Raw genomic sequence first — 13,380 nt, 5'->3', positions numbered from 1 at the left:
CATTCCTCCTCAACTCAGTCCTAAATCCGCTCCCCTCATTTTGAGGTTATGCCCTCTTATTCTAGTTTCACCTGCCAGTGGAAACAACTTCCCTGCTTCTACCTTATTTATTCCCTTCATAATCTTAAATATTTCTCGAAGATCTCCCCTCATTCTTCTGAACTCCAACAAGTACAGCCCCAGCTCCCCCCAGTCTCTCCTCACAAGCCAATCCTCTTGCACTCCAGAATCAAACTTAGTGAATCACCTCTGCACCCTCTCCAGTGCCAGTATATCCTTTCTCAAGTAAGGAGACCAAAACTGCACACCGCACTCCAGGTGTTCTGGGGGACCGAGGTTCGAATCCCGCCACGGCAGATGGCGAAATTTGAGTTCAATAAAAAAAAAATCTGGAATTAAGAATCTACTGATGACCATGAAACTATTGTTGGTTGTCAGAAAAACCCATCTGGTTCACTAATGTCCTTTAGGGAAGGAAATCTGCCATCCTTACCTGGTCTGGCCTACACGTGACTCCAGAGCCACAGCAATATGGCTGACTCTCAACTGCCCTCAGGCAACTAAGGATGGGCAATAAATGTTGGCTAGCCAGCGACGCCCATGTCCCACAAATGAATAAATAAAAAGATCCTTCCTTTAATTAAGGCCAACAAAAATAAATTGACTACCTCACAGGTGGAATTTTGATGCATGCATGCAAAATAAAGGCTGCTTTTGACAGTAAATCCACTTCCAACTCAATAAATAGCACATAAAGCACTCAGAGGTTTGGAGATTTTTTTTATTCATACAAGGGTATGTGTTGCCTATTTCCAATTGCCCTGAGTGGCTGGCTAGCCATTTCGAAGGGCATTTAGGAGTCAACCACATGGCTTTGGGACTGGATCCACATGTACCAGGCAAGGATGATTCGTGAACCAGATAGGTTTTTATGACAATCAACAATGGTTTCATGGACATCACAAGACTTTTAATTCCAGATTTTTATTGAATTCAAATTTCAACTTCTGGTCTGGGTCCCCAGAGCATTACCCTGGGCCACTGGATTACTAGTCCTGTGACAATACCACTACACCACTGCCTCCCACTGAATAAAGACACACACGTTTTTCTTCTTGGAGAGTGTTGTGGATTTTGGAATCCAACCTTGGTCATCTTTTCCTGATTTAACTTGTGTTAACTTTAGCTGCTGTGGTGTTCTGTTATGGACCTTTCTCTTAAATTTCTCAACGATGAATAAAACCGATTTTACTGTTGGAGGTATATACAATACCAGGTGGGGGATTTCTGTGTGCTTCAAGAATAACAGTGCTAAGACCACCGCGTTAACACAAGGCATTTCTCACCGGCATGGCACTGTTGGGGTCCTCTCCTGCCATAAACTGGATTTTCACTGTAATATTCCGCACTGACCCCTGACGGCTGCTGAAGTTCAAGCTTTGTGGGTAGACATACAGTAGATTCCTAAAAGAGGAACATGAGAGTGATGAGTACAGACAACACATGAGTCAGACTTATAGTGACCTGCTGTCCTGATCTATTAGTTTCACTGTGCTACAAATTTATCCACATGTAAGAGTTCATAAGAATAGGAGCAGAATTAGGCCATTTGGCCCATTGAGTCCACTCTGCCATTCGATCATGGCTGATATACTCCTCATCCCCATTTTCCTGCCTTCTCCCCATAACCTTTCAACCCATTACCATTAAAAATCTGTCTATCTCCTCCTCAAATTTACTCACTGTTCCAGCATCTACCACACTTTGGGGTACCGAATTCCACAGATTCACAACCCTTTGGGAGAAGTAGTTTCTCCTCAACTCTGTTTTAAATTTACTAGCCCTTATCCTAAGACTATGACCTCCCGTACTAGAATGCCCCACCAGCAGAAGCATCCGCTCCACGTCTACTTTATCCAGACCTTTTATCATCTTGTGTACCTCAATTTGATCTCCCCTCATTCTTCTAAATTCCAGAGAGTATCGGCCTAACCTGTTCAATCTCTCTTCATACGACAAACCTCTCATCTCTGGAACCAATCTAGTGAACTTCCTCTGAACTGCCTCCAAAGCCACCTCATCTTTCTAAAAATAAAGGGACCAAAACTGTGCACAAAGGGATGGTGTAAACTCTCGCTGAGACACAGAAGAATGGGCACACCAATGGGATGTGTCTGAAGAGGAAATAAAACATAACCTTAAAGAAGAAACACCAAATTATAACAGCACCTCAATTAAGATAAGTCCTACCTGGCTACCATTTGAATCATTTAAAATGACATGGTGCCATTTACAAGCTTTACCTGACTTCTCAGATCAGAAACCACAGCAATAAGAGTACTGAATATACATGATTTGACTTTTTATTGTCACAAGTATTAGTATAAAGTGAGAAGTATTGTTTCTTACACGCTATACAAAACATTCCGTACACAGAGAGGGAAAGGACAGAATGCAGAATGTAGTGTTACAGTCATAATCAGTGAGTGGGAGCTGAATTAACCCCTAATTTGGTCAGTAATGCTGCCCATTGCATTGTGAAGTCACTGTGCCCTGAGGGAAAGGGGCCTATCACTGTGAGGTTTGTTTTCTCTCTCATTCTCATAGAGAAAAATCAACTTAATATGAGATAGGTCCATTCAAAAGTCTAACAGCAGCAGGGAAGAAGCTGTACTTGAGCCAGTTGGTATGTGACATCAGACTTTTGTGTCTTTTTCCTGATAGAAAAAGGTGAAAGAGAGAATGTCCAGGGTCCTTGATTATGCTGGCTGTTTTTCCAAGGCAGCGGGAAGACGTGTAAACAATGTCAATGGGTGGGAAGCTGGTTTGAGTGATGTAAATGAAGTGGGGTGGGGGAACAATGTTGACAAATAAAGTGAGGCTGGATAGATATTTTTCAGTGAGGGATTCATTGTGGAGGGGAAATGAGAGATAAAAGCATGCACGATATTGACTGAATGCTGTGACTGGCCAGATAGACTGCAGTGGTATCTTCTGGTTCTGCACATTCCTATGGCAGTAATGCTGCAGGAATTCTGGCAGCAATATAAAAGTCTGGCCCATTTAACATCGCTCTAATGTTTTGCCAACGACCTTCCCTTCAGGCAATGGGTCACATCCTCTCAATCAAGGGCATGGGCAGGTTTCACTGTCCTTTGTCCAACCATCAGAATTTATTTGCAGCAATCGACTGAAGAGACAGACTTGAGGGAAAATAAATAACTGAAGTAATTTTATAAAGTGGACCATACACAATGCAAAACTAAAATAAGCTCAACATTAACTCCATTAGAGTAAGCTTCATCAAAAACAAACATCTCCATGTGGCTGGAATCCATTCTTTTAGCTGCCTTTACAGCTTCCCATATCTCATGCACCCAGACTAACCTCACCTCAAGGCTTCCCCTGTGCCAGTTTGAACTCACACTGCTCTCCAGTTTTGTCATCTGACCTCATGTCTGTCCAACTCCATCATGTCAATGAGACTCACCCTTTGAAACCATTCCCACTCAGCTGCTGACTGTTCAACTTCTCTGCATGAACGCCCATGTTGGCAGACACAACACACCATAGAAAGCATTCTTTCTGGTTGTATCACAACTTGGTATGGCTCCTGTTCTGCCCAAGAAACTGCAAAGTGTCATGAATGTAGCCCAATCCATCACTCAAACCAGCCTCCCATCCATTGACTCTGTCTACACTTCTCGCTGCCTTGGAAAAGCAGCCAGCATAATTAAGGACCCTACACATCCCGGACATTCTCTCTTCCACCTTCTTCTGTTGGAAAAAGATACAAAAGTCTAAGAACATGTACCAACCAACTCAAAAACAGCTGCTGCCATCAGGCTTTTGAATGGACTTACCTTGCACTAAGTTGATCTTTCTCTACACCGTGGCTATGACTGTAACACCACATTTGCACTCTCCTTTCCCTCTCTATGAATGGTATGCTATGTCTGTACAGTGCGCAAGAAACAATACTTTTCACTTATTACGAATGTGACAAGAATAAATCAAATCAAATAAACAATTCTCTCACATTTTGCACCCTGCTCTTATAAAGTGACTGCCATCATTTCCCCTCTCAGAGTAGTGAAGGATATTCTCCAGGAATCTGACTGAGGCACCCCCCTCTTCCTGCTATGACAGAGGTGATCAGAGTAACTCACCTCCTGACTCATCAGACCTTGCCTATCACCTATAAGACAGTCAGGGCTGTTATAGAATACCCTCTACTTGCCTGGATGAGTGTGGCTCCAACAACATTCAAGAAGCTCAACACCATCCAGAACAAAACAGCTCTGCTTGATCAGCATCCTATCCGCCAGCTTAAAGACTCACTCCTTACACGAGCAACACACAGTGGCAACAAGTGTGTACAATCTACAAAATGCACTGCAGCAACTCATCAAGGCTCCTTCAACAGCATCTTTTAAACCCATGACCTCTACCTTGAAGGACAAGGCCAACAGATGTATGGGAATCGCCCCACTTGCAAATTTCCCTCCAAGCCACGCACCATCCTGGCTTGGAACTATATCACTGTTCCCTCACTGTTGCTGGGTCAATATCCTGGAAATCCCACTCTAACAGCATCATAGGTGTACCTACACATGACTGCAGCGCTTCAAGGTAGTGAAGGGGAATTGGACATGCCTAGCAGCAACGCTCACATCTGGCTGAAAGTATAAAAATAAATAAACAATAGCAACGGATTCTCTTCTTTCCAGGTTCAATTCTGGTCCTGGGTCACTGTGTGAAGTTTGCACATTCTCCCTGTGTCTGTGAGAGTTTCCTCCAGGTGCTCTGGTTTCCTCCCACACTCCAAAGATGTGTGGGATTGATTGGCCATGCTATATTGACCCTAGTGTCAGGGAGATTTAAAGGGTAAGTATATGGGATTACAGGAATAGGGTCCAGTGGGATTGTGGTAGGTGCAGATTCAATGGGCTGAATGGCCTCCTTCTGCGCTATAGGGATTCTATAAGCCCATTGATGACACTGTAAAACAGGTGTCAAATCACCGTTTGTGGCAAGTGATGTGCATGTAAATATTTCAAGCTGGACATACGCCAACTAGTTTATAGACAAAAGCCCGAGGACAGGTGTCGAGAGCCCACTCCTAAAATGCATCCTTATTTTGATTTGATTTGATTTATTATTGTCACATACATTCGCATACAGTGAAACGTATTGTTTCTTGCGCCTTGTACAAAGCATGCCATTCATAGCGAAGGAAAGGAGAGAGTGCAGAATATAGAGTTACAGTCATAGCTAGGATGTAGAGAAAGATCAATTTAATGCAAGGTAGGTCTATTCAAAAGTCTGACAGCAGCAGGGAAGAAGCTGTTCTGGAGTCGGTTGGTATGTGACCTCAAACTTTTGTATCTTTTTCCCGACGGAAGAAGATGGAAGAAAGAATGTCCTGGATGCGTGAGGTCCTTAATTATGCTGGCTGCTTTGCCGAGGCAGCAGAAAGTGTAGACAAAGTCAATGGATGAGAGGCTGGTTTGCATGATGGACTGGGCGACATTCACGACCCTATGTAGTTTCTTGTGGTCTTGGTCTTATTTGAATGCAATGGGTCCAATGCCTGTTTCAGACCCAGTTCCTGAAATCTGACTCTGCTAAACACAGCCACCTCATTTATCCCATAAGCGGTTTGTCATTTTTCCCTAGAAATTCCTCTTAACGTGGCCGAAATTAGAAACCTCTCCCTGCTGCGTACGTGGAATGCGAGCTGGGCACCAGAAACACCAAGGCAGTAACTTGTGGTGATGACAATGAAAGCATAAATCAATCAACAGCTTGTTACCGGGAACAGTAACAGAGGAAGGTTAAGAGGCCACAGCGTGTCCGAGGGTGTATCTCCAACTCATTCCAGAGATGTTACTGTGCACACAGCTGCAAAGATTCCGTCTGACACTTCCCGTCATTCTGGAAACCTACATGACTAACACCATAGAAGCCACTGATGTCACTTCTCAAATATGTTCACCATATTATCATGTTGGCTTCCCACCCACTTGACCTGCTTCTCTTTTAATGACAGGGGGGAGAGTACTTACTGTCTCACCACGGCTCCAAAGAAATGCCTTTATTAACCACGCTCCCTGGATGAAACAATGCGTGATGTGGAAGTGCCGGCGTTGGACTCGGGTGGGCACAGTAAGAAGTCTCACAAACCAGGCTAAAGTCCAACAGGTTTACTCGGTAGTGCAATCTTTCAGAACATCGCTCCTTCTTCAGGTGAGTAGAACGTCTGCATGGAATGGCCAACGAGAAGTCCTCACCAACTTTTTTGAAGGGAGCCCTGACCAGACTGCTGGATGGACTGGAGCAGAGGCAGGGCAGACTCTACCCCCAATCCACAAGGAGTTCTGATATTCGTGAAGGCAAGGAGCTTGCTTACCTGTTGTCTACAGGCCTTTATTATTGCTCCTGCTTGAAGCAGCAAGGCGACACTCCAAAAGCTCATGCTACCAAATAAGCATGTTGGACTTTAACCTAGTGTTGTGAGAATTCTTACTGAAACTATGGGTGGCAGTGAAGAAGAAACTATACTGTAAAAACTGACAGTTCGATATGGTGTGACAGTCAGGTACTTCTTGGTCACAGTCATGGTCAAACAAAGAATTATGCCCTCAAACACAATCTCATCTCTTCTGTTATTCTTCCTGATTTTATATCAAAGGAACAGGAGGAGGTCATTTACACCCTCAAGCCTGTTCTGACATTCAATGAGACCATGGCTGATCGGAAACCAAATTTCATAGGGCCTTTGCTCCATATTCTTTAATGCCTCTGAATTACAAAGAAATTTGATTTGATTTATTATTGTCACATACAGTGAAAAATATTGTTTCTTGCGTGCTATACAGACAAGGCATACCGTTCAGAGAAGGAAATGAGACTGTGCAAAATGTAGTGTTATAGTCATAGTTAGGTTGTAGAGAAAGATCATCTTAATGCAAGGCAGGTACATTCAAAAGTCTGACAGCAGCAGAGAAGAGGCTGTTCTTGAGTTGGTTGGTACGTGACCTCAGACTTTTGTATCTTCCTCCCAACAGAAGAAAGTGGAAGAGAGAATGTCTGGGATGCGTCAGGCCTTAATTATGCTGGCTGCTTTTCCAAGGCACCTGGAAATGTAGACCAAGTCAATGGATGGGAGGCTGGTTTGCGTGATGTATTGTGTTACATTCATGACTGAATCCATAGATCTCAGGTGTAACATTAGTAACTGATCTAGGATCAATTGCCATCAGCAGAAGACAGTTTCAAGCATCTACAATCCTTTAAATGAGAAAATGTTTCCTAGTTTCACCCCTGAAAAGATCTGGCTTTAACTTCTGGACTTGATCCCTCGACACTCCGACAAGCAAAAACAGTTTCTACCTACCCTGTCTCTTCCCCTTAACATCTTGAAATCTTTGATCAAATCAACACGTAATCTTACAATTTCCAGGAGCTACAAGCCTACTTAATGCAACTGGCTCCTGTAATTTCACCTGCGGAGCTCAGGGGTGGGATTTTACAGCCTCGCTCGGGCGAGATCGGAAATTCCCGCCTGACGGCAACGCAGATTTCTGTTGTTGGACCCTTGCCCACTCCGATTCCGTGGTGGGTGAGGTGGTGGAGTTCCAGTCCAGGGGTCTTTCTGGTAAATCAATGCTGTATGCTCTCTAATGCCAATATGTCCTTCCTGGGGTGTGGTGCACAGCATTAGTCACAGCACTCCAAGCACATGGTGTGCAGTTGAAGCATGATTTGAACCCTGGTATTCCAGTCCTCTTGATAGAAAGGCTAGCATTTCACTCACCCCTTTATCTCTCTTTACATTTTAATGACCCAAAAAAATTCACAACCCAGCCACGAGTGTCACACAGCGTAATCCTAAATTCCGTGTTATAGAGGAAGCAATAAACATTGATAAAGTTTACTTAAACCAATCTCATAAAAGGCAAAATCCTAGGGACTTGTGGATTGTATGGACTCTTAACTCATACCATACAACCACAGAATTCCTACAGTGCAGTACAGCGCCATTCAGCCCATCGGGTCTGCACTGAATCTTCATTACAGCATCTTATCCAGCCCATCCCCCCAGCCCTGTCCCTGCAAACTCATGCATTTAGCATGGCCAATCCACCTAACCTCCATCTTTGGACACTAAGGAGCAAATTAGCACGGCCAATCTATCTAACCTGCACATCTTTGGACACTAAGGGACAATTTAGCATGGCCAATCCACCTAACCGGCACACCTTTGGACACTAAGGGGCAATTTATCATGACCAATCCACTTATCTTGCACATCTTGTGATACTTTGACAAAATGCTCCATAATGAATTAAATGTACAAGAGGAAGTATCCTCTTATAAACAAACATCCTCAGTACATTAGTCAGCATCACCTGACACTGAGGACTCGGGGATTGACTGCACTTAGTATCATTTTCACTCTGCCAAATGCTAACACCTTTCATCAATTATCCTGAGGGGTACTTTTTCTTTTAAAACTGCTGTGTATTGGAACAGAACACTTAGAGCAGACTTCGCCATCACTTTCACCTTCAGGTAAATGCACAGGAACAAGCCTGTGATGCATCTGCTCCAACAGCTGTCACAGCTTCCAGTGCCTGAAGGAGTTCAGTACGACCTGCATCATACCCAAAACCAACAAGGCTCTCGGCACCACATTAACCTAGATTTACACATCTGTGGAGAAGGGGCATTCAAAGATACAAGCACGCAGAACAGATGCGGTTCACTAGCGACTAGGGGAATATGTGTCGAAACATACACTTCTCCAAACACACACTACATTTTGGGTTGCAACTAATTGCAATTGAGACGTTAAACCTTCTGCTACCTACTCATATTTCTGTTCTTATACTTTGGATGAATTTTAGTGAGACCATCTGCGTACCGGGCTAATCTGTCACGTTTCTATCTGACTTCCCTAACCCACAGAAATGTGGCGGCAGTGCTTTGCAGCACTCTCTAAAAGTCATCCCCTTGAGGGGTGCCAACCGCCTAGTGATATTATTGCGAGGCTATTAATCCAGAAAGTCAGCTGATGTTCTGGGTACCGGGGTTCAAATCTTGCCACGGCAGGTGGCGGAAGACAAATTCAATAAAAAAAGGGTGGCACAGCGGTTAGCACTGCTGGCTCACAGCGCCAGGGACCTGGGTTCAATTCCAATCTCAGGTCACTGTCTGTACGGAGTCTGCATGGGTTTACTCTGGGTGCTCCGGTTTCCTCCCACAGTCCAAAGACGTGCCAGCCTGGTGCATTGGCCACGCTAAATTGTCCCTTAGTATCCCAAAATGTGAAGGTTAGGGGGATTAGCGGAGTAAATACATGGGGTTACAGGGATAGGGCCTGGGAAAGTTGCTTTGTCAGAGAGGTGATGCAGTCTGATGGGCCGAATGGCCTCCTTTTGCATTGTAGGGATTCTATGATTTAAATTCACCCTATTTCCTCCTCAGGTTTTGCCGTTTCTTTCTCAATCCTTAAACTTCACTGAATTAGGAGGTACACTGATGTCCATTCCATTCACTGAACTCCCAAATGCCAGAGTGCCCTCAGTGCACCCTTTTATCAGCCACACTTTTAAGGAAATTATGGTGCTAAAATCTTTTTCAGCTGAAGAATGGAGGAGGAAATTCTAGTGGGTGGAGCGATACCGTGTTTCAGGGTGATACGGCTTTATAAATTCTCTACCGATAGATTGAGTCCACAGAGATTGAGCAACTTCTGGAAACATTGGAAAATGTTCAAAGCTGGTAAGTGGTAATATTGATTTCCGCCACCAGAGGGCCCTCTATACCAAGCTCTGAGGACCTCGAAAAGCCAAATGCCAGTATTACTTTATTCTAACACCACACTAGTCTTGTGATAATGGCCCCAATACACCCCAAACATTTCCCACGGATATACCCTCAAGAGGTTCCTACTTGCATGTCAGCTTTTGCTCAATTCTTGCACTTTGTGAGACAGTCACAGGTTCAAGGCCCAGTCTGGGACTTGAGCAACCATTAATTCCAGGCCCATTCAACATCAAAGGGGCAAACTTGCATTGATATAGCGACTTTCCCAACCCTGTGGCATCCCAAAGTGCTTTCAGCCAATTAAGTGCTCTTGTAGCGCCGTCACTGTTGTAATGTTCTAAAAATAGAAATGTAATAATGTCCAGATAAGCTGTTTTTGTAATGCTGTTTGAGATAAATATTGACCTGCTTCTCTATGAAATGGGCAGCATGGTGACACAATGGTTAGCACTGCTGGCTCACAGTGCCAGGGATCTGGGTTCAATTCCAGCCTTGGGTGACTGTGCGAGTTTGCACATTCTCCCTGTGTCTGAGTGGGTTTCCTCTGGGTGTTCTGGTTTCCTCCCACACTCCAAAGATGTGCCAGTTAGGTGGGCTGGCCATCCTAAATTGCCCGTTAGTGTCAGGGGTGTTAGCAGAATAAATATGTGGGGCTGCGGGGATAGAGTGGGATTGTTTTTGGTGCAGGCTCAATGGAGCAAATGGCCTCCTTCTGCACCGGGGGGGTTCTATGAAACAGCACAGTGGGTTTTTTACTTCTACTAAGCAAGCACCTCTGTGTAACATCTTATCCGAAAGACTGAAGGAGTGCTGCAGTGTCAAAGGTGTCACCTTCCAAATGAGATATTAAATGCAGTGCTTTACTGCCCTCCCAGGTATGCATGAAAAATCCCATCAAATTATTCATAGTGTGGTGATCCAGCTAACATTTATCTCTTCCAGCAACATTTACCAAAAAACAGATCATCCATCTCATTGCAGCTGTTGGGAACTTCCTGTCTGCAAATTGTTGGCCACGTTTTCCTACTTTACAGTGTCGTCAATTCAACACAGTATTTACAAAGTTGCTGATGATTGCACCACTTGTGACCCTTCAGATACTGAAGCAATCCTTGTTAATATGCAGTAAGACCTGGACAAGATCCAGTCTTGGGCTGACAAGTAACATTCATGCCACACAAACGCCAGGCAATGGCCACCTCCCAACAATAAGCAAATCTAACCATTTCACCTTGACAATCAATGGCATTATCATTGCTAAAACCCCCGTTATCAACATCCTGGGGGTTACAGTGGACCAGAAACTGAACTAGGACTCAGCCATATAAAAGCTGTGTCTATCAGAGCAGGTCAGAGGCCAGGAATCCTGCAGCGAGTAACTCACCTCCCGACTCACCCAAAGCCTGTCCATCGTCTACAAGGCACAAGTCAGGAGTGTGATGGAATACTGCCCACTTGCCTGGATGAGTGCAGCTCCGACGAAACTCAAAAAGCTTGACACCCCACACAAAGCACCCGGGGCACCTCATCCAACACATTAAACATTTCACTCCCTCCATTGCCAATGCAGAGGCAGCTGTGCATACCATCTTCCACAAGATGCACTGCAGCAACTCACCAAAGTTCCTGCGAAACCCACAACCTCTACCAGCAAGGGCAAGGGGCACAGATGCATGGGAGCACCACCACACCTGCCAGTTTTGTTCCAAACCCCACACCATCCTATGATGATGAAACATGACACAGTTCTTTCACTGCCGCTGGGTCGCCTCCTCCCTAGCTGCACTGTGGGTACACTTACAATGGTCTAAAGCGGTTCAAGAAAGCTACCACCTTTTGAAGAGAAAACAGGCTTAAAAATGGGGAGAGATGCTAGTCTAGCCGGCGATGGTAATTTCCCTTGAAAGAATGAAAAAAGAAGAAAATTTATAAAGAACTTCATTGGCTGTGAAGAAACTAAAAGAAACAATAAGATGGATTTAACGTGACATCTCCCACATCCTCGGGATGTCTTGAAGGATTCATAACCTCGGACATACAGAGACACGTGGACCAGAACTTTATCAACCCCTGCCCGCCACAGGAATCGGAGCAGACGAGACGCAGACCAGGGAAAGGTTCTTTGACCTCAGGCGGGATTTCACGACGAGGAAGGCCATTAAATCGCGCCTATGGTCACTGTTGCTGGTGTTGAAAAGTCCAGTTGTCCATTTGTGCTCAGCAAGATCCCACAGACTTTCTGATATCCTGAGGATGTTAAGAGGTGGATACAACATTGATGGAGTTCATGACTAATGAACACATGGTAGACAAGGTCCTAACCCCACTCCACACTCTCCCCTGCAACGATGGCGAGGCCGTTCGTACAGTTGTAGTTGCTGTGATCAAGGCTGATTGTTACCTGTATGTAGTGTAGGGCACGTAGACCTCCCTCGCTGGGAACTCCAGGATGTCTTTTGTGGGACGGACGCGAGGATCTGGGTAGGGTTTGACATGAAGCAGCTCGGGAGAGAGGCAGTAGTGAGGACTTTCAGGAGCAGGGGATATGTCGATCTTTAATTGTGCTGTCAATACAGAAGTCACATTTTTAAGATAAACCGAACAAGTGCAAGTGTCAAGTTACAGACTCTCATTCCCTGTCTTCTTAAACCGCTGCAGTCTATCTGGTCAGGTACGCCCACAGCACTTTTAGAAAGACTGAAGGAGTGCTGCAGTGTCAAAGGTGTCACTTTCTAAATGCGATATTAAATGCAGCGCTTTACTACCCTCCCGGGTATACATGTAAATTCCATCAAATTATGCATAGTGTGGTGATCCAGCTAACATTTATCTCTTCCAGCAACATTTACCAAAAAACAGATGATCCATCTCACTGCAGCTGTTGGGATCTTCCTGTCTGCAAATCGTTGGCCATATCTTGCTACTTTACAATGTCTTCAATTCAATACAGTATTTACAAAGTCAGAAGTGGGGATGTATGCTGGTGATTGCACCACTTGTAACCCTTCAGATACTGAAGCAGTCCCTGTTGGTATGCAGCAAGACTGGACAACATCCAGTCTTGAACTGACAAGTAAAGTAACAAGTATGCCCCCAGTGCTTTTAGAGGGGGAGTTCCAGGATTCTGGCCTCAGCCATTGCAAAGGAATGCTGATATAGTTCCACATAGGGATTGGTGTTCATAGAATCCCTACATGACAGAAGGAGGCCATTCGGCCCATCGAGCCTGCACCAATAACAATCCCATCTTACCCCTGTAACGCTGCATATTTCCCCTGCTAATCTCACTAAAACTAGGGTCAATTTAGCATGGCCAATCAGCCTAACCTGCACAACTTTGGACTGTGGTAGGAAACCTCAGCACCTGGAGGAAACCCACGCAGACACGGGGAGAACATGCAAACTCCACACAAACACTGACTCGGGCTGGGAATTTAAAAGTAAAGTTAACTTATTAGTCACATTAACACTGCAATGAAGTTACTGTGAAATTCCCCTAGTCACCACATTCTGACGCCTGCTCGGGTACACTGAGGGAGAATTTAG

At 44.7% G+C, this 13,380-nt stretch overlaps 1 protein-coding gene across 9 annotated transcripts in view; it reads right to left on the bottom strand.

Annotated features, from left to right (window-relative positions):
* dock6 (dedicator of cytokinesis 6) overlaps window positions 1–13,380 on the bottom strand; it is a 209,916-nt gene that overhangs the window by 105,743 nt on the left and 90,793 nt on the right. For all 9 annotated transcript variants that reach the window (XM_080216640.1, XM_080216633.1, XM_080216635.1 and 6 more), the window contains exons 14-15: window positions 12,236–12,398; window positions 1,347–1,464 (exon numbers count right to left, since the gene is read on the bottom strand). In XM_080216640.1, the coding sequence (XP_080072766.1) occupies window positions 1,347–1,464; window positions 12,236–12,398 (281 nt within the window). The remainder of the gene's footprint in view (window positions 1–1,346; window positions 1,465–12,235; window positions 12,399–13,380) is intronic.

The sequence above is a fragment of the Carcharhinus amblyrhynchos genome, chromosome 33 (assembly GCF_965287045.1).
Source record: "Carcharhinus amblyrhynchos chromosome 33, sCarAmb.v2.hapA, whole genome shotgun sequence".
Classification (NCBI taxonomy): Eukaryota; Metazoa; Chordata; class Chondrichthyes; order Carcharhiniformes; family Carcharhinidae; genus Carcharhinus; species Carcharhinus amblyrhynchos.
Note: the sequence above shows the minus strand (reverse complement) of the source record. Positions and strands in the feature narration are given on the sequence as shown.